General features: G+C 40.7%; 1 protein-coding gene across 3 annotated transcripts in view; it reads left to right on the forward strand.

Moving 5' to 3' along the window:
* Nucleotides 1-22,491, forward strand: part of LOC137617195 (cilia- and flagella-associated protein 298-A) — a 144,101-nt gene that overhangs the window by 78,437 nt on the left and 43,173 nt on the right. For all 3 annotated transcript variants that reach the window (XM_068347089.1, XM_068347091.1, XM_068347090.1), the window contains exon 6: nucleotides 9,347-9,445. In XM_068347089.1, coding sequence (XP_068203190.1) covers nucleotides 9,347-9,445 — 99 coding nt within the window. The remainder of the gene's footprint in view (nucleotides 1-9,346; nucleotides 9,446-22,491) is intronic.

Raw genomic sequence — 22,491 nt, forward strand, 5'->3', positions numbered from 1 at the left:
AAATAACAACTCTGCCCAGATTAGTCAGTTTTTAAGGAAATAACAACTCGGCCCAGATTAGTCAGTTTTTAAGGAAATAACAACTCTGCCCTGCCTAGTCAGTTTTTAAGGAAATAACAACTCTGCCCAGATTAGTCAGTTTTTAAGGAAATAACAACTCTGCCCAGATTAGTCAGTTTTTAAGGAAATAACAACTCCGCCCAGATTAGTCAGTTTTTAAGGAAATAACAACTCTGCCCAGATTAGTCAGTTTTTAAGGAAATAACAACTCTGCCCAGATTAGTCAGTTTTTAAGGAAATAACAACTCGGCCCAGATTAGTCAGTTTTCAAGGAAATAACAACTCTGCCCTGCTTAGATTAGTCAGTTTTTAAGGAAATAACAACTCTGCCCAGATTAGTCAGTTTTTAAGGAAATAACAACTCTGCCCAGATTAGTCAGTTTTTAAGGAAATAACAACTCTGCCCAGATTAGTCAGTTTTTAAGGAAATAACAACTCTGCCCAGATTAGTCAGTTTTTAAGGAAATAACAACTCGGCCCAGATTAGTCAGTTTTTAAGGAAATAACAACTCGGCCCAGATTAGTCAGTTTTTAAGGAAATAACAACTCGGCCCAGATTAGTCAGTTTTTTAGGAAATAACAATTCTGCCCAGATTAGTCTGTTTTTAAGGAAATAACAACTCTGCCTAGATTAGTCAGTTTTTAAGGAAATAACAACTCTGCCCAGATTAGTCAGTTTTTTAGGAAATAACAATTCTGCCCAGATTAGTCAGTTTTTAAGGAAATAACAAATCTGCCCAGATTAGTCAGTTTTTAAGGAAATAACAATTCTCCCCAGATTAGTTAGTTTTTAAGGAAATAACAACTCTGCCCAGATTAGTCAGTTTTTAAGGAAATAACAAATCTGCCCAGATTAGTCAGTTTTTAAGGAAATAACAACTCTGCCCAGATTAGTCAGTTTTTAAGGAAATAACAATTCTGCCCAGATTAGTCAGTTTTTAAGGAAATAACAATTCTGCCCAGATTAGTTAGTTTTTAAGGAAATAACAACTCTGCCCAGATTAGTCAGTTTTTAAGGAAATAACAACTCTGCCCAGATTAGTCAGTTTTTAAGGAAATAACAACTCTGCCCAGATTAGTCAGTTTTTTAGGAAATAACAACTCTGCCCAGATTAGTCAGTTTTTAAGGAAATAACAACTCTGCCCAGATTAGCCAGTTTTTAAGGAAATAACAACTCTGCCCAGATTAGTCAGTTTTTTAGGAAATAACAATTCTGCCCAGATTAGTCAGTTTTTAAGGAAATAACAAATCTGCCCAGATTAGTCAGTTCTTAAGGAAATAACAATTCTGCCCAGATTAGTTAGTTTTTAAGGAAATAACAAATCTGCCCAGATTAGTCAGTTTTTAAGGAAATAACAATTCTGCCCCGTTCCCATGCAGAATTGAATAAGTTGGAATATAGTACAGCAGAATCCATAATGCTCTCTACTTGAGAGTTTGATGTTACTCCCTTCCGCGGTATTTTACTTTTATTTATTTATCCAGCCAGACCTTATTTGCCTCTTATATAAAAATTCACCCAACTTTTTAATAGCAGGCCAGCCCATTGCATGCAGGCTTCTTGATATATGTGTCATCGGTTACCTTTTGAAAGGGAATGGCATTATACTTCCATTCATAATACTTCATTCGCACACCAGTACATAATGGACTGTGGTATCATGTTCACTCTGTGTATGATATTCTTTCCAAGAATTATGGAAAATACAATTACTTTTAGTAAAAGATATATTTGTTTTTAATATGATATTAGGAAGGTATTTGATCATTATATTTATGTATCATGTTTTTCTGTCAAAAACAGCCCAAAATAGAAACATCTTACTTATTTATTATGAATACTGTGGCGGTACATAAGAAATTCACTGTAGAAACCCATTTCAAATAAGCCAACTTTCACTGTCAAATCTGATTTATATTGTGAGAAATCATACTGAGGTGCCAAAATTTTGAATAATTATAGCATATAAGAGTTCACGTATCTAGAAAACCTCCTAACAATACAAATTGCTTCCCTGTAATCTTAAAATCTGGTTGCAGCCTCTCCAAATTACTGACTGAGATGCTCTTGTATCCCACAAAGCTTTTACTTACTTCATTTATGAATTTGAAACAGGTGATCCCACCTTAATGCCTGAAATATTCATGAACAAAGAGGAAATATCTGATTTTTCACTAGAATTATCACTCTTACAATTCAGGTTAACAGACTTAGGACTTTGGTTGAATTTATGTGGACATGATGACCGAATGTAAACCACCTTACCACAGAAGTAGCATGTTAATCCTTGAATAGGCTTTGAAAATTACTTATTGTTTCTGGGTTTTTTTTTGCACGAGGGATACTAGGATTTTCTTCTCCCTATTTGTGCATCCAGTCGAAATGTTACCTCCTGAAGAACCTAACCTTGGCTTATCTACAAACTTGTGCATAAGAAGATACTGGTCAGCTATTTAGGCAGCAAAATTTAGATTTTACTTTTATTTCTTCCGTTTCAATTATCTATGAAATTATCCTTAAAATCCTCCAGAAGCAGTTAACTCCATAAGCTTTGTAAATTCATGTCTTAGTAGCTTTTAACCACATTTCACACAATTCAACTCTACCTTGGGCAAATCCAACAAAAGTTTATAAGAGGCTTTTCTCAATTTTCTGAATTGCTGCTTTTAAGCTTTGGAAGTAGTTAATAAGCTTTAAGAATACCTATCTTAACCTTATCATAGTCTGTAGCCTCTTTCTCAGAATAAACATTAAACACTTTTAGAACTTCACCTGTAAGGCAACATTGCAAGATAGTAAACCAGTCCATTTTGACCATTCTAACTTTTTTCGTAGTTTCTCAAATGAAAAAGATTCAGAAACATCTGATTCCCGGAATTGTAGTACAAGCTTCAAAGCATTTACAAATTGGAAAAAGTTGCCCCTTAACTACATTTCTTCAACTTTAATTCAGCCAGTCTAAATTCACGTTGCATACACCTCTCTTGTCTCTCCCTTTCTGTTTTAAACTTCTTCTCTAAATTCATTTTCCCTACACCTCTCTTCTTTCACTCAAATTGTAACTAAAAGTAACTTTGTATCTTCTCCGATGATTTATAAAATTCTCTCTCACTCTTCTCAATCTCTTGCTGCCACCTCCCCTACATCTAAATAAATCTACCATACCTTTTATCTTCTTGTTACCAGGAAACTGTATTTCTGTAAGGTTAGTGAGAGATTCAAGACACTCCTTACTCTTCTCTTTCTTTATCAGATACAATATCAACTTTAGCTCCAATCTCATAATGAGGCTTATCCATCTCCTTCATCTTCATTTGCAAAGTCTTCAGACAGGCTCCTATTCATTATGGTGGCACTCATTAGCTGAACTAGACTGCTTTTCTTACCTATTATAGAAAATTCTAGACCTTACTCTATGCGCACTCGCTTTAGCCGATTACAGGACAAACTAATCAACCTGTGCCATGCATTTTCACTCTTGAAAATTTTGCATCATCTTCCCTGTCCATGAATCTAATATCTCCTGCCATTGCCATGAAAATAATTGAATAAAACAATTTAATGTACTTTATATCTCCTAATGAATTTGATTCCCTGAAACTTCCTCCACATGCAACTGATGAAGACTAATGAGAGTTAGGATCTTTGTAAGGTTGCCACTGTTACAGTTACATTTGCTTAACTAAGTTATATGAAAATAACAGACTCACCTTAATCATTTTAATTCAGTTTCAGATATTTAGGATTGTTGTGGTGTACCGACAACTTACAGAGCCTTAGTATGAATTTTTTATATCACTAAATAGCACAGTCCTTCTGCTTTTACCTTACTAACTTTGTCAATTAGTCTACGAAAAATCATAGAGAGAAAGGAACAAGAGAAAACCTGAAAACATTTGTCTTTTGAATATTTTCACATATTACTGGGCAAAATTGCAATAAAGAGACAATACCCAACAGTACACAAAACTGTTGCCTTATGATTCAATAGTACAGGGTACCTTACATAACCTAAATATTTAGTGAGCAGGAATAATTAATTGAAGGCAATCTATCCATCACACTCGTCAGAATAACATTATTCAACAATAACATTGGTACCCTATCAAAAGTTAAGTGGTTGCAGCTTCTCTGGTGTGGGATACAAAGACCAGCTATTCCTCTCTAACAGAACACTCAGCAGGTACAATGGGACTATGACACTGTATATTCAGCAGTACCAAAGGCTAAAATTGTCCTAAAGGCCCAACCACCATGATACTGTACAATCGATAACTGTCTCAGGATGAACCATAACCTTTATCAGGATTCCTACAGCGGCTAAGACACCACTGAGAGACACAGACAGCAAAGGTTGCTTATCTAATGCACCAAGAATCTCTTGGCATATGGAAGACTGATCAGTTTTCTTTACACCTTTCTAAACATAACATAGCACTGTAATTAGCACGTCAATACTTCAAGCAACCACAACAATCAACTTTTAAGATCTTTAAAGCTTTTACTACCTCACAAGGCTAAACAAAATGTTTTAAAAGTTAAGTAAGGAAAGCATTTCTGCTATTATTCAAAATTCAAGTTATGGGTTCATGATAGCATATGTACATATACATACATATACAGTCAGTCCTCAAATTTTGCTGGGGTTAGGTAAGAGAGACTTCCACAAAACTTGAAAAATGAAAAACATTTGGTTATAGGGTCTGATGACTTCACTATCTATGTGAACTGACTGTCTATTATATGCTTTCAAATAATACCCTAAATAATGTGCAATATTATTTTTGCATTTTTTTTACTGTATTGTAGTTTATACTGTATTTGTACAGTATAATACTGTACAGTACATCTGTTTTTACACTTCTTAACAAACTCATAACTCATCTATAACTATAAATAAACTGCTTTTATATATCCTATTCTCTTCACAATCATAAATCCTCACCACAGTTGTAACGTGTTCGCTTAGCTTTTGCATGGCATCAGATCAATCTATAACTATAAATAAACTACTTTTAGATATTCTATTCTCTTCACAATCATAAATCCTCACTACAGTAGTAACGTGTTTGCCCTGCATTTGCATGGCATCAGATCAATCCCAGCCCAGGATCAGTAGTTTAAGCTGTTTCCTGAGGAGAATAATTCTGTGGTTGGGCACCACTGTGGAGGGTTGGGCTTGTCTGGCTGACATTCTGGTGCACATCTCTTTGGATAACACTGGAACTGAAACCAGGCATCTTTACCGATACCTTTAGTTTTATTATTTTTCTTAATGATATAACTCTCCTGAGTTCTTTAGTGAAATTAGAATGGCCGTTAAGTTTTCAACGAGGTAAACACGGATGGCTGCCGGGTGGAAGGCAGCTCTGCCCATTTGACAGTCACCGCTGCCTTCTCTGTAACCTTTGACCTAGGACTTGCTGGGTGCATAAAAGTCTTAGGTTTTTATGGTTAGGAAAAATACAAAATGATTGAAAAATTTGTAAATTGTTCCTGTATGTAATTCAAACCTTCGATCTTTAATAGGAGACTTACCCTTAGGAGGGTGGAAGTTCCTATAACCAAACTGGCTAGTTTTACTGGCCCGGGAAGTGTCAATGTGCTTTGTTCCTGTATGGAAGTGAAAATCATGACTCCTTTCAACCTCCTAAGTACCTGAACATAGAGAGATCGCAGCTGTTAGGCTAGGTCCCCACCAGGAACTGGTGAATAGTCACTAAAGAATTCATATCCCTCAGAATATGGATGTCCAAATGTATGGTCATATATGAGAAATGGGTGTGCTTTCATTCAAACTATCCTTCCACTTTGTAGAAGGATGGGAGGAAATTCTTCAATACAGAACCTATTGTAAAGAAAAGGTACTCTGTTGGATAGTTTATTATTATTATTATTATTATTATTATTATTATTATTATCATTATTATTATTATTACTAGCTAAGCTACAGCCCTAGTTGGAAAAGCTGGATGCTATAAGCCCAAGGGCTCCAACAGGGAAAAATAGCCCAGTGAGGAAAGGAAATAAAGAAATAAATAAATGATATGAGAAATAATGAACAATTAAAATGAAATATTTTATAAGTAGTAATAACATCAAAACAGATATTTCATATATAAACTATAAAAAGACTTATGTCGGCCTATTCAACACAAAAACATTTGCTGCAAGTTTGAACTTTTGAAGTTCTACTGATTTAGTTACCCGATTAGGAAGATCATTCCACAGCTTGGTCACAGCTGGAATAAAACTTCTAAAATACTGTGTAGTATTGAGCCTTGTGATGGAGAAGACATGACTATTAGACTTAACTGCATGCCTAGTATTATGAAGAGGGTGTTATTATCTGGTAAGATCTGAATGTAAAGGGTGGTGATAATCATAAAAAATCCTATGCATCATGCATAACAAACTATTTAAACGACAGTGCCTGAGATTAATATTCAGATCAGGAATAAGAAATTTAATAGACCGTAAGTTCCTGTCCAACAAATAAAGATGAGAATCTGCAGCTGAATATCAGACAGGAGAACAATACTCAAAACAAGGTAGAATGAAAGAATTAAAACACTTCAGAATAGATTGATCACCGAAAATCTTGAAAGACTCTTAATAACACAATTTTTTGTGCAATTGAAGAAGACACAGACCTAATGTGTTTCTCAAAAGTAAATTTGCTGTCGAGAATCACACCTAAAATTTCAAAAGAGTCATACAAAGTTGAAGAAACATCTATCAATGCTGAGATCTGAATGTTGAGGAGCCACTGTCTTTGACCTACTTATAATCATGCTTCGAGTTTTGCTGGCATTCAACTTCATGCCCCATAATTTGTACCATAGTTACAGCTGCTAAAGAAGGTGGGTGGACTGTATCAAGGATGACCTTCGATCAAAGGGATTAACCGGTGATGAGGTGTGGGACAGAGGTAGATGGAGAAAGCTGACCAGAAACATCGACCCCACATAGAAGTGGGAAAAGATGTAGACAAAGAAGAAGAAGAAGAATTTGCACCATGCACTAATTTTAGTTAGATCTCCATTAATGGATTCAGCAACCCCAGATCTAAATTCAGAAGATGGAATTGATGCAAATAGTGTAGCATCATCATATGCAACAAGCTTATTTTCCAGGACAAACCACATGTCACGTGTATATCGTATGAAAAGTAATGGGCCAAGAACACTTCCCTGAGGAACACCATATATCACATTCCTATGGTCACTATGGTGCCCATTATGGTGCCCATCAACAAAACTTTAAAATTCAATAGTGATGCTAGGAAACGACCTACCCAATCCCAACTGTTTGAGTTTGAAAACAAGGGCCTCATGATTAATACGGTCAAAGGCAGCGCTAAAATCAATGCCAGTCATATGAACTTCCTGACCACAATCAAGGGATTTCTGTACAGCATTGTAGATTGTAAGAAGGGCATCACATGCTCCAAGGCCTTTACGAAAAGCAAATAGCAAACTAGGGAACCTGTATTTATCATACGGTCCAGCTCTGTAACGGCACAACAGCTAAACCCCTGTTGGTAATGTCCTTGCTTGGTGATCACCAGACTGGGGCTCAAGTCCTGCTCAAACTCAGTTCATTTCAACCATGAGAATGAATTACTTCTATAGTAATTGAATTATATTGGCTGCTTATTAAAGCTAGAAGAGAGTTTAGTAGTTGTGGTGGCCTATGTGATTGTCAGACTGGGGTTTGAGTCCTGCTCAAACTCATTAGTTCTTTTGGTCGCTGCAACCTCATAATCCTTGTGAGCTAAGGATGGGGCATTTTGGGGAGCCTATAAGTCTATATGCTGAGTCATCAATAGCCATTGCCTGGCCCTCCTTGGTCTTAGCTTGGGTGGAGAGGAGCTTGGGTGCTGACCACATATACTGTATATACTGTATATGGTCAGTCTCTAAGGCATTGTCCTGCTTGATAGGGCAGTGTCACGGTCCCTTTCCTCTGCCATTCACGAGTGGCCTTTTTTTTTTAAAAAAAGAGAGAGGAAGATGAAAAGAAAAAGGCTTGTCACTCTTACATTTTATTCTCAGACTTATGTCGCGGGTGCTATCTAAGACGAGATGTTTTTTTGTCTCATGAGGGAGCTAGGCTTGATATGCAAACTGTAGAGCAGCTACCACAGGTCCCAGGGCAAAGGTATCGAGGGACTTGTGGGTATGCTCCTGTTGGCAGTGGTAGGTGAATGTTGTCAAGAAAAGCCATAGAAGTCCTGAAACATTGCACGCATAAGAACTAACTGGTATTACTAATTAAAGTACTTAAATTTTCTCAAGTGGTAAGTACAGTATTGAAATATGCTGGATTGATACCCACATTGGAGTCATTGGTAGTGATGAAGCAGATTCCGCTGCTAAATCAGACTTAAATTTACCACTGTTTGACATTAAACTCCCTGCTGAGGATTATGTAACCACAGTAAAGCATTTCATATTAGTAAATTAACAAACTATTTTAAATAATGAATCAGAGAATCTTCTTCTTCTTTGTCTGCATCTTTTCCCACTTTTATGTGTGGGTCGATGTTTCTGGCCAGCGTTCTCCATAATAAATTGAAACAAATAGAAAATTTTTTCCACAGAAATCATCAGACTAGAAAGACAAAAGAACTATAGTCACTATTTTGAGAAATAGTTCTTTTGGAACAAGTTATTTTGGATCACACCTGTCTAATATTTCATTGTATTCTGAGATAACTGTTTTTAAGATTTTGATATTTTTAAGGAGGAAAGATTTGATAAATAAAGTAAAATTCTTCTTATAGCAGATTCTTATCTTTATTTTTTATCACTTAGATTTATTACTTCATATTACACATTTCCTCCTTAATTTACTCAAGCCATCTCTGTAAGAGTTGATATCTACTCATAGGGCTGGATACTATTCTCTTGTAATGACGATAATACAAACCTATAGTTTATACAGTAATTAATGGCCTTCCCGCCTGGCCCGGTTTCCAGATATCAAAAACTATGATAGCTCTGTTGACATATGAGGCTCTTTCAGATTCAAATTACAGTTTCTGTATTCACATTGAAGACTTATTTGGCTTTTTCCTTCATGAATGGTATGTTTGTGAGACAATTTTTGTTAAACAAAATTTTACCATAAGATATGAATTTAGATAAATCAATTTTAACTTTTTAATAAAACATTTGTTTAACTGTTATTGTTATACAGTATTAGTATATGTTTGAGATAGGTGTTTTGCAATCCTAGAATCCGTGCATTGAATGTTATACGACATGTCTGTTTTGCAGGTTTTAGATTTGTCCTTAACACAACTGTGGTTTGCTGGTAAGGAATTAGAGAGTGGAAAAAAGCTCCTTGATTACATTGGCAAAAATGAGAAAACAAAGGTAAGCACTGTATTTTTCTTGATTTGAATGGGTAAAAGTAGGTTGTTTATCAAAGTTGACATATTTATCATTTTTTCAATGGAAAAGTTAATCTTCATTCACTTTTGCTTGTAAGGAATTGAGATAAATTCAATATTTTGCTGTAAAATCTTTTAATTATCTGGTTAAAGATAGTGATAATACGCATGTTGTATGTATTACAGCTCTGTTGAAACCATTGATTTTACTTATGTGCATACAATGGGTAATTTTCTTATTTCACTCTTGTCAATGTGCATTTAGAGTAGTGACCTTTTGTTGAGTTCCTTACTTAACTAAAGCATTTGGGAATTAACCTGTTGTGTGGATCTTCTCCTCCCAGTAAAGGATCCTTCATTTTCTAACATTTAATATTGATTTTAATTTCAATTCGCTTCGCAAGTGATTGATTATTGGATTTTCTTGTCTTTATTACATGTTTCACATTTATAAAAAGTCACTACACTTATACCTTTTATTAGGTTGTTATTTGGCTCCAAGACTCATGCATTTACATGGAAAAAATAATTTGAATTAATTACCCTTTCAAAAAAGAAACACCCAAATATTCTATAAACTTATATAATCAAACCCATATCATTGCCAATGTAATATGTTGTTCGATAGTTAAACTTTAATTCTGTCTTTCTATTAATTTTCTGTATGCTAATAGTTACAAAATGCGAAAGAATCAGATTTCATATTGATTTTTCCTACCTTATCTTAACAAAACACTTCATAAAGTCAAAATCGACATGGCATAAAACAACTTAAAACAAGGTATGACTGTATTGTGATTTTTATTTTGTAGTAAAATCCAGAGTCTATATCTATTCCTGTTATTGAAATGACCTCACTGATGAGACCTCTTCGGAAAGAAAAAACTTAGTCTTTCTTAGTGCTTGATGGACACCCACAGGGTCTGATTGGTTGTCAGGATATGATAGAAGCAGTTTTCCCGAGTTATTGACTGATTTTCTAAGATGTATTATTCTCTAGGTTGTTGGGAAATTTGAATTTTCACAATGATGCATATTATCAAGTAATATCCAATTTTTAGATGAAAAATTGAACTATTGCTTATTTTGTGATGATCAGGATAATGTCAGTTTTATACTTTTTATATATTGCATAAAAGCCTGATTTGATGTATATCTGGAACATGTTCATTTCATCTACAAATACCTTTTGATTATACATGTTAACATCTATAAAGAAGAAGAATACTTTAGAGTTATTACAGTTGTATGAAAAATAGCTGAACCCTTGTATTAAAGTGAGTCTCACTTTAGCAGTTATAAAGAGAGAATCTCTTCAGTACATTTTTGCTAGCGAAAACTTTTAAAACTTTTATTAGATTTAGGATAAAAATGAAATGTCAATAATAAAATAGACTTTTTCAATATTAATCTTACCCGATGATCATGTAGCTGCAACTCTGTTGCCCGACAGAAAAAACCTAAGGTCGGGATACGCCAGCGATCGCTATACAGGTGGGGGTGTACAACAACAGCGCCATCTGTCGAGTAGGTACTCAGGTACTTCTTGTCAACAAGAACCAATTTTTCCTCTGTCGTGCCACCGGCAAGACCTACTTGGATACGCTGTTGTTTCTGGAGTTGTTTTCACGCTTTTTGGTGATGTATTCGCTCTAGATATTAGCTTTCGCTGTTCAGGAGTTATTATCATTAACTTATCAAGCTTTTTTGATTAGTTTTGGATTAATTGTTGACGACTTTGATAGATTTTGGATTCCCCCCTTGGCTAATTCAAAGAATTCAAGATGTCTGACCATTCTCAAGTCCCTAAGTACAGGCAGTGTAGCGCTAGGGACTGTTCTAGGCGTCTTCCGAAGGCCTCTATAGATCCTCACACCGTTTGTTCCAATTGTAGGGGTAAATCCTGTCAATTGGAAGATCGATGTGAGGAATGCGCTGGGCTTTCGGAATTCGATTTTAATGAATTCCTTAAGAATGCACGTAGGCTAGAGAAGGATAGGATCAGGAGGAGTTCGTCTCGCTCTTTTGATTTTTCCTCTCCCCATGCCCCTCAACCTATTCCTTCCCCTTTAGTGGTGACTCCCGACCCTGCTACTAGTGCTCAACCCTCAATGGCGGACATGATGCGTGCCATTCAGGCTCTTGGTGACAGAGTGGAGTCATTAGCTAATGACCGGAATCAACTTTTGGCCGATGTCAAAGAGTTGAAAGCGAAAAGTGCAGTGGGAAGTGTAGTGAGTGCAGTGAAAAGTGTCAGTGTCAGTGTTGTGCATGAGGGTGCATCTGTTCGTGCCAGTCGTCCTCCCAGTCCGGGACCTCTTGCAAGCTCCCAAGCCCAGGGGAGAAGCAATGTCGAAGGACCAAAGGGTTCGACAGGCCTTGATCAGCGTACGGATGTACCCTCAGTGGTTGCGGACGTATCTGGCAGAGATCGTCCCATCCACAAACAGACGAGTGAGCCCATTCATTCCTCGTCTGTGGAAGAAGTTTCTAGGAAGAAACGTTGGACCAAGGTCTCACGACCTCTCAAGCGCAAGGTCCCTTCCGAGCGAGTCCAACGGCCCAGGTGTAGCCACTGGGTCAGTTCGGACTCGCCGCAGTCTTCCGAAGACTGCACACCTCCCAAGAGAGGTAGAGTGGTTCCGCAGCAGGCTATCACTCCGTCTGTTGCCGCACCTACCACGGTAGACCCTAAGTGGTCTATGCTGCAGACTATGCAGTCTCAGCTTGCTTCCTTCATGCAGGAGTATCGTGCTGAGAAGGTTGACACTGCACCTGTTAACCTACAACCTGCCACGGTTGTGCGCTCAGCAGATACTGCAGCTGCCTGCTCCCACACTCCGCCTGTGAGAGCTCCACCACCGATGCGCAGTCTACCCTGCCAGACGCATGTTGACGTTAGCCGACATGCGGCACCCTTCGTTGACATGCGTGAGCTACCGCATCAGCAGTGGGAAGGTGCTGTCAAGCTGCCGTGTTTTGACGCAATGCGGCAGTCTCCGCAACCCACGGCAGTCCCTCCCACACACCAGCACTCCGCTTTTGTTGTTGCCAGCTCTCAGACTGACCAGCAGCGGCATGATGTTGGATCCAGTGCAGCTACGCATGCACCCGTGCTGCCGGATTCAGCCGTTCAGCTTTCTGCTCCACCTTTGCCACTTCCTCCTCAGCTTTCGGATGAAGGAGTATCTGATGACGACGAAGCTGCGCATTTGGACGATCCGCACTCCGACATAGAAGAACCCAAGTCTACGCCTCCCTCCTTAGACTTTAGGAAAGTCCTTGCCCTGTTTAGGGAGTTGTATCCGGAACAGTTTGTGTCTGCAACCCCGCGCTCACCTCCCTCTGAGTTCGCTTTAGGCATGCAGTCAGCAGCTCCTGCCTTTATGAAACTCGTACTCGCGCGCTCATCCAAGAGAGCTTTGAGGGTACTGGGAGAGTGGTTGCAGTCCAAGAAGCAACTGGGGAAGACAGCCTTCATCTTTCCACCTACCAAGCTTGCTTCCAAATCTAGCGTCTGGTATGCCACGGGAGAGGAACCCGGCTTGGGAGTTCCTGCCTCTGCCCAGGGCGACTTTTCAAGTCTGGTTGACTCTCCCCGCAGGCTGGCTATGAGACGCTCCAAGATTTGCTGGTCCTTTTCTGACATGGACCATCTGTTGAAGGGAGTTTTTCGTGCTTTTGAGATCTTCAACTTCCTGGACTGGTGTTTGGGAGCGTTAAGCAGAAAGACCTCCCCTTCGGATAAGGACTCTGCCATGCTTATCATGTCTAGCATGGACAAAGCCATTCGGGATGGGTCTGGTGAGCTTGCGGCTTCGTACGTGTCCGGAGTGCTTAAGAAGAGAGATCACCTTTGCTCCTTCTTGTCTGCGGGGATCACACCATGCCAGAAGTCGGAGTTGTTGTTTGCTCCGCTTTCCAAGTGTCTCTTTCCGGAAGAGCTGATCAAGGGGATTGCTGCCTCGTTGATCCAGAAGGATACCCATGACCTGGTGGCGTCTTCCGCACGTAAAGTCACAGCTTTACCTTCCGTGCCTAGACCTAGGATGGACACACCAGCGTCTAGGTTCATCCCGCCCTTTCGTGGCAGAACCTCCAGCAGAGGAGGTACCCGTGCCGACAGTCATCGTGGCAAAAAGAAGAAGGGTTCCAAGTCCTCAAAAGGCAGAATCTGACTGCCTACCTCTCCAGACAGCAGTGGGAGCCAGGCTCAAGAACTACTGGCAGGCTTGGGAGAGCAGAGGTGCAGACGCTCAGTCTGTGAAGTTGCTAAGAGAGGGGTACAGGATTCCGTTCTTGCGCAATCCCCCTCTAGCAACTACTCCCATCAACCTCTCTCCCAACTACAAGGAGGAGGACAAGAGGCTAGCTTTACAGCAAGAGGTGTCTCTCTTGCTACAAAAGGGAGCGGTAGTCATAGTCCGGGACCATCAATCCCCGGGCTTCTACAACCGTCTCTTCCTGGTAGCGAAGAAGACAGGAGGGTGGAGACCGGTGCTGGACGTCAGTGCTCTCAATGCTTTTGTCACCAAGCAGACGTTCACCATGGAGACGACGAAGTCGGTGCTAGCATCGGTCAGGAAGGAAGACTGGATGGTCTCGTTGGACCTAAAAGACGCGTACTTTCATGTCCCCGTCCATCCAGACTCCCAACCTTTCCTAAGGTTCGTCTTTGGAAAGGTCGTTTACCAGTTCCAAGCCCTGTGCTTTGGCCTAAGCACGGCACCTCTTGTGTTTACCAAACTGATGAGGAATATTGCCAAATTCCTTCATTTGGCAGACATCAGAGCCTCCCTCTATTTGGACGACTGGCTTTTAAGAGCTCCGTCAAGTCGTCGCTGTCTGGAGAATCTCAGATGGACTATGGATCTGACCAAGGAATTGGGTCTCCTGGTCAATATAGAGAAGTCCCAACTCGTCCCATCCCAAACCATTGTCTATCTAGGTATGGAGATTCAGAGTCGAGCTTTTCGGGCTTTTCCGTCGGCCCCCAGAATCAGTCAAGCCCAAGAATGCATCCAGAGCATGCTGAGAAGGAACCGATGTTCAGTCAGGCAGTGGATGAGTCTAACAGGGACGCTTTCATCGCTGGCCCAGTTCATCGCGTTAGGGAGACTCCACCTCCGCCCCCTTCAGTATCATCTAGCTGCTCACTGGAGAAAGGACATGACGCTAGAAGCGGTCTCAGTTCCTATATCCGAAGAGATGAAGTCTGCGCTGACGTGGTGGAAGAACAGCATTCTTCTCAAGGAAGGTCTACCATTGGCTGTTCAGACCCCCGACCACCTTCTCTTCTCGGACGCATCGGACACGGGCTGGGGTGCGACACTGGACGGACGGGAATGCTCGGGCACGTGGAATCCGGAGCAAAGAACACTTCACATCAACTGCAAGGAGCTATTGGCAGTTCATCTGGCCTTGAGAAACTTCAAGTCCCTCCTTCTAGGCAAGGTGGTGGAGGTGAACTCCGACAACACTACAGCCTTGGCGTACATCTCCAAGCAAGGAGGGACTCATTCGAGGAAGTTGTTCGAGATCGCAAGGGACCTCCTCACCTGGTCAAGAGATCGAAAGATTTCGCTGGTAACGAGGTTCATTCAAGGCGACATGAATGTCATGGCAGATCGCCTCAGCCGGAAGGGTCAGGTCATCCCCACAGAGTGGACCCTTCACAAGAATGTTTGCAGCAGACTATGGGCCCTGTGGGGTCAGCCCACCATAGATCTGTTCGCTACCTCGATGACCAAGAGGCTCCCAAATTATTGCTCACCGATTCCGGACCCAGCAGCAGTTCACGTAGATGCCTTTCTTCTGGATTGGTCCCATCTAGACCTGTATGCGTTCCCTCCGTTCAAGATTGTCAACAAGGTACTGCAGAAGTTCGCCTCTCACGAAGGGACACGGTTGACGTTGGTTGCTCCCCTCTGGCCCGCGAGAGAATGGTTCACCGAGGTACTGCAATGGCTAGTGGACGTTCCCAGGACTCTTCCTCTAAGAGTGGACCTTCTGCGTCAGCCGCACGTAAAGAAGGTACACCCAAGCCTCCACGCTCTTCGTCTGACTGCCTTCAGACTATCGAAAGACTCTCAAGAGCTAGAGGCTTTTCGAAGGAGGCAGCCAGAGCGATTGCCAGAGCAAGGAGGACATCCACTCTCAAGGTCTACCAGTCAAAATGGGAAGTCTTCCGAAGCTGGTGCAAGGCGAATTCAGTTTCCTCAACCAGTACCTCTGTAACGCAGATAGCTGACTTCCTTTTACATCTAAGGAATGTAAGATCCCTATCAGCTCCTACGATCAAAGGTTACAGAAGCATGTTGGCAGCAGTCTTCCGCCACAGAGGCTTAGATCTTTCCACCAACAAAGATCTACAGGACCTCCTTAGGTCTTTTGAGACCTCAAAGGAGCGTCGGTTAGCCACACCAGGTTGGAACCTAGACGTGGTTTTAAGGTTCCTGATGTCAGCAAGGTTCGAACCGCTTCAATCAGCCTCTTTTAAGGATCTCACATTAAAGACTCTTTTCCTCGTTTGCTTAGCGACAGCTAAAAGAGTCAGTGAGATTCACGCCTTCAGCAGGAACATAGGTTTTACATCTGAAACGGCTACATGTTCCTTACAGCTTGGTTTTTTAGCTAAAAACGAGCTTCCTTCTCGTCCTTGGCCCAAGTCGTTCGAGATCCCAAGCCTGTCCAACTTGGTTGGTAACGAACAAGAGAGAGTACTATGCCCAGTAAGAGCTCTTAAGTACTATTTAAGACGTACAAAGCCATTACGAGGACAATCAGAAGCTTTATGGTGTTCTATTAAGAAACCTGCTTTACCGATGTCTAAGAACGCAGTTTCTTATTACATCAGGCTTTTGATTAGAGAGGCCCATTCTCATCTGAAGGAAGAAGACCATGCTTTGCTGAAGGTAAGGACACATGAAGTTAGAGCTGTCGCTACTTCAGTGGCCTTCAAACAGAACCGTTCTCTGCAGAGTGTAATGGATGCAACCTATTGGAGAAGCAAGTCAGTGTTCGCATCATTTTACCTTAAAGATGTCCAGTCTCTTTACGAGAACTGCTACACCCTGGGACCATTCGTAGCAGCGAGTGCAGTAGTAGGTGAGGGCTCAACCACTACATTCCCATAATCCCATAACCTTTTTTTAATCTTTCTCTTGAAATGCTTTTTATTGTTGTTTTTGGGTTGTACGGAAGGCTAAGAAGCCTTCCGCATCCTGGTTGATTTGGCGGGTGGTCAAATTCTTTCTTGAGAAGCGCCTAGATTAGAGGTTGTGATGAGGTCCTTTAGTATGGGTTGCAGCCCTTCATACTTCAGCACCTAGGAGTCGCTCAGCATCCTAAGAGGATCGCTAGGCTCAGTAAGGAAGACGTACTTAAAAAGGCAGAGTAATGGTTCAAGTCGACTTCCTTACCAGGTACTTATTTATTTTATGTTTGTTATTTTGAATAACTGCTAAAATGAAATACGGGATACTTAGCTTCTAATGTTAACATGTATGCTGGTCTCCACCCACCCCCCTGGGTGTGAATCAGCTACATGATCATCGGGTAAGATTAATATTGAAAAATGTTATTTTCCTTAGTAAAATAAATTTTTGAATATACTTACCCAATGATCATGAATTTAAGGACCCTCCCTTCCTCCCCATAGAGACCCAGTGGACCGAGGAGAAAATTGGTTCTTGTTGACAAAAAGTACCTGAGTACCTACTCGACAGATGGCGCTGTTGTTGTACACCCCCACCTGTATAGCGATCGCTGGCGTATCCCGACCTTAGGTTTTTTCTGTCGGGCAACAGAGTTGCAGCTACATGATCATCGGGTAAGTATATTCAAAAATTTATTTTACTAAGGAAAATAACATATTTTAACACTCACCTGAGGTTCACCTAGCTTCCGCCTCAAAACTCGCTCATATTGATGTTTATTGCTAAGAAATTAAAGTTCACATTTTTCATCTCTTCAATTTCTCACCCCCTTATTATATGGTTGCCAAATAAACTAAATCAAATTGAATTCAACAATCTCTTGATATCATTAATCACTGGAGGAGAGAGGGGGCAAGACTTAATGGAATCATGGGTAAATATTGAAGTAATCAATTTTATTATTAAAATTTCATTAATTTCAATAAAGCTCACCTGCAGTTCTTCAGGCTAAATCCCACACTCTGAAAGAGGAGGGTAAGTAAATGAAACAGATGATGAAACAAACAGCCTAATCTAAATATTGCCATACCCAACTTGACAATGCTCTCTTTAAATTCTTAATTTCTTAAGTTTCTTAAGAATTGCCACCAAAAGACTGAGAGAACTTCTATCAAACTTTTAAAGTACATCATAATTCCAGATTAAGAAATACTGAGTAATCAATTGATGTGGGGTAGACAAATCCAAAGAAAGTTTTTAGGCTCCCCATTCAATACAAATTACCATATATACACATCCATAATAACTATTTAAACTAGAACATAATCTGCAACTACCATAGGACCTTATGCCCAGCAACCTTTATAGGAAAATCAGGCTTCGCTTGAAGAGTTCATGGTGAAAACTTATTTGGTAAGCCACTGCGCTGCTAACAAAACTGTCTCCAAAGAAATATTCCTACAAAAACTGAGAAGTAGCATCACTCCCAATATATTGAACCCTAACTTTCAAGTCTCTCACCTGACTAAAAAACTAATTTGATGTGAGGTTCAGTCTCTAACGCCTTAATATGGAAGGAAGAGGGAAAGTGGCCGGGCACTGTGAGCTTACAAATAAATTAGGATTTTTCTTTGATGATCTCTGTCTTGTAAAAATAAACATTAACCACCGTAATTGGACAGAGGAACCTATTCTTTGAATCACTACCCATCATACTCCTTATTTAGGGAATGTGGAAAAGTGAGAGAGACTTTTTGTCTTGAAATCATTCTACCATCAAAACTGGGCAAAAGAGTCAATACCATTATATCAGCTTTAAAGCTTCATTTTGGGAAAAAACTTGCACTTCACTAATATGTTTAATCAAAGTCAAGACTGACTGAAAAAAAAAGATATTTTGGGTATTAAAAGCCTTTAAGGATAGGCTTACTCAAGACTCAAAATAGAGATTTTTTAAATAATCTAATACATCATCCAAAGTCCAGTGAACTTATCCTGTAACTGGAGGTTTTACAATAGCAAAAGATCTGATCACACCCACGATAATACTTGATGAAGATAAATCAAATCCAAGATGCCTAACCATTGCCTTATACCCCTTGATAGTCAAAACATAGTTTTTCTTTTTAAACATGAAATGCAAAACTTAGCAATGTTGTCCAAACTTGTTCTAGTCACCAAAATATCCCTAGATTTGTACCAATCAAAATACACATGCCACTGCCTCTGGTACAAATACTTTGTTGACTCCCTCTCTGAAGCCAAACTAGTCACTCTAGAGGGCTTAAATAATCCTTTCCTCTGAGGATGCAGTGGACAGTGTCTGCATGGTGAGCTGGAACATGTAGGAGCTTAGCTGAGGTGCATACATAAGAGGTTGTCTGGGAAGATTGGTCTTACAAGGTGGCCTTTTCAGGCAAGCCAGCAACAGAGACCATAGATCAACAAACCAATCCATCTGAACACAATAGAGAGCAACCATTGTCACTTATGTGTTTAAAGATACCTTGAACTTGCTTTTCAGGTCCCAAATCATACAGATCAAGGCAATGGGTAAAAATCCAGATTCAACCAGTTCTGTAATATTGCGTCCACCCTCCAAGCTAGGGTATCTACAATCGGTGAACAAAAGACCATCTTTTTGTTGAGGGAGGCTGCAAACAGGTCTACCTTCAACTTTCCACGCATCCAAACCTCAAAATGGATTACAGAATGAAGAGACTACTTGTTTTGAAGAGATTGCAATTTCAAGCTTAATTGATTGGCAGGGATGTTATATTTCATCAATTACATTTAATATATATACTATATTTTATCTTTTCCAAATTTATTTGGGCCAACTCTAGGAATCAAATTTGACTTATTGGGCTAACAAATCTAAGCAAGGTCAGATTCTTTCTTTCAAACTGCTTCTCCATCAGACAGCAACTGGAGAAGGTCTTGTGCCTTCTTCAGTTTGCCTTATTACTCGATGCAGTGTTAAAAACCAGGTTGAAAAACCTCAATTTTCAATATTAATCTTACCCGATGATCATGTAGCTGTCAACTCTGTTACCCGACAGAAATCTACGGTCGGGATACGCCAGCGATCGCTATACAGGTGGGGGTGTACACAACAGCGCCATCTGTGAGTAGGTACTCAAGTACTTCTTGTCAACAAGAACTCAATTTTTCCTCTGTCGTGCCTCCGGCAAGACCTACTAATACGCCGTCCCTAACTGGATTTGTTTTCACAACTTTTTGGTGAAGTACACTATTCCAGTTTTGAGCTTTCGCTATGCAGGGGTTTTATCTTCATTTCAAAACTTGAACTCGTTTTGGATAGATTTTATTATGGTAACGAAGAGAGTATGGACTCTCTTTCACTTTTAAATGGCCGACCCTTCCCTTAGACGGAAGTGTTGGTGTCGAAGAGAGCATAGACTCTCTTTCACTTTTTATGACCCACCCTTCCCTTAGACGGAAGTGTGTTTAGGTTTTTGGTAATTTTGCTTAACAAAGTTATAGATTTATTTTATATCTCTCCGCCATTTATAGGCCTCTTCGATTAACTTTCCATTTATTATAAACTTATAAAAATTAATTTTTATGTTTGTTTATATGCGACCTTTCCTAATAGTAGGCGGTCCTTACTTGGAACCGAAGTTAATTAACATTGAGCCCGTCATATCGTTTTTCCTGTTAAGAATTTATGCTATTTTAATTTTAATGTTTTTGAAAGAATTTCTTTGATAGTCTCGTACTGTTTTCAAAGTTGAACTAACGTTTTGTTTAGTCTCCGCAGTTGTTGACGTTCAGAACGTTCAACTTGCGCTCTATCGTTACGGTAGAGAGAGAGTATTTCACGGTTTCACGTTGCAGTAAGAGTAAACCGATTCTAGCGTTTCGTTCATTCTTTCTTAGCTTAAATGGTTTTAATTCTAATAAAGGAACTTTTTATTTGGGAAACCTTTCAGTTTTTTTCCTTTAACAAATAATATGTTTTAATGATATATATAATTGGGCTCATCTCTCAGGTTCTAAGTCAAGAGAGAGAGAGAGAGAGATAGAGACGGAGGGAGAGAGAGGAGGATAAACGTTTCGTTCTAGCGGGTAACGTTGTTCTCGTTTTTTGCTCTTCTCCCTAGTCGCTATAGGGGAAGAAGGTAAAACGTTTCTAGAGTTTTATTCTTGTTCCCAGGCTTTTTGCGGTGAGATATTTTAAACGTAGTTTATTTGATCTAGTGTTTAGTCTCTTTTCCAGCCACTGAATTCTTTATCTTTCATTATGTTTTTCTGTTACATTATAATACTGTTTTCACAATTACTACCTTTTAATGAAGGATAGGATTGCGTGTTTCAGGTACAAACCACTTAAAGTTTCGAGTTCAGTGAAATAAGTGCAAACAGAAAATCAAAAGTGATAAAGTGATATGCGCAAAGTGTTACAGTGTTGCGTTCGAGGGTTCGTCTGTTCGTGCCAGTTGTTCACCTAGTCCGATACCTCTTACAAGCTCCCAAGCCCAGGGGAGAAGTAATGTCGAAGGACTTATGGGTTCCACAGGCCTTGATCGACGAACAGACGTTTCCCTCCGTGGTTTCGGGTGTATCTACACACGTTGCCGACGTGATCACCCCACCCACACAAAGGCGAGAGAGCCCATTTATTCCTCGTCTGCGGAAGAGGTTTCTCGCAGAAACCATGGACCAAATCTTGCAGCTTTTAAGTGCAAGTCGGTCCCTTCCGCGCAAGTCCAACGGCCTAGGTGTAGCCACTGGGTCAGTTCGGACTCGCTGCAGTACGACAACTGCACACCTCCCAAGAGAGGCAAGGTGGTACCGCAACAGGCAGTAACTCCGTCTGTTGCCGCACCAGCTGTTTTAGACCCTCAGTCACAACGGACAGTAGCTCCGTTTGTTGTTGTCTTTCATAGATCCTAGTGGTCCATGCTGCAGACTATACAGTCTCAGCTTGCTCCTTCATGCAGGAGTATCGTGCTGGAAGGTTGACAATCCACCTATTAACCTACAACCCGCCGAGGTTGTGCGCTCAGCAGATACTGCGGCTGCCTGCTCCCACCCTCCACCTGTGAGAGCTCCACCACCGATGCGCAGTCCACCCTGCCAGACGCATGTTCTTGCTGCACCATCTGCTAACATGCGTGAGCTACCGCATCAGCAGTGGGAAGGTTCTGTAGAGCTGCCGGGTTCCAGCACTATGCGGCATTCTCCGCAGCCCATGCAGCATGCTCTGCATACCTTACAGCATGCTCCGCATACCATGCAGCATGAGCCGCATACCTTACAGCATGCTCCGCATACCTTACAGCATGCTCCGCATACCATACCGCATGCTCCTCAACCCACCGCAGCCCCTCCCACGCACCAGCACTCTGCTTTTGTTGTTGCCAGCTCCCACACTCCGACTGCGGAGAAGGTTGACGATGCACCCGTGGGCCTACTCCTCCCACGGTTGTGCGCCCGGCATGGCTTCCTGCTCTCACACTCTTGTTGTGAGAGCTCCTCCACCCATGCACAGTCAACCCTGCCAGATGTATGATGACTCTCACACACAGAGCACTCCGTTGCCGTGCGTGAGCTACCACAAGCTGCCGTGTTTTGACACGGTGTGTCAGCCTCCGCAACACACTGTGGTTACCGCCACTCGCCAGCAGCAAACTAGTCAGTCAGGAGTTGAGGCTTCCCCACACAACTTTGGTTGTTGCCAACTCACAGACTGTCATACAGTTACATGACGTTGCCTTCTGGTCTGCTACTTATACACCAGTGCTGTATGTCCTCACGCTCCTGTTGTGGTTGACAGTTCAGTTTTTGACAGTTCACAGACTGTCAAGCAGTTTCATAACGTTGCCTTCTGGTCTGCTGCTTTTGC

Source organism: Palaemon carinicauda, chromosome 23, assembly GCF_036898095.1.
Source record: "Palaemon carinicauda isolate YSFRI2023 chromosome 23, ASM3689809v2, whole genome shotgun sequence".
NCBI lineage: Eukaryota > Metazoa > Arthropoda > Malacostraca > Decapoda > Palaemonidae > Palaemon > Palaemon carinicauda.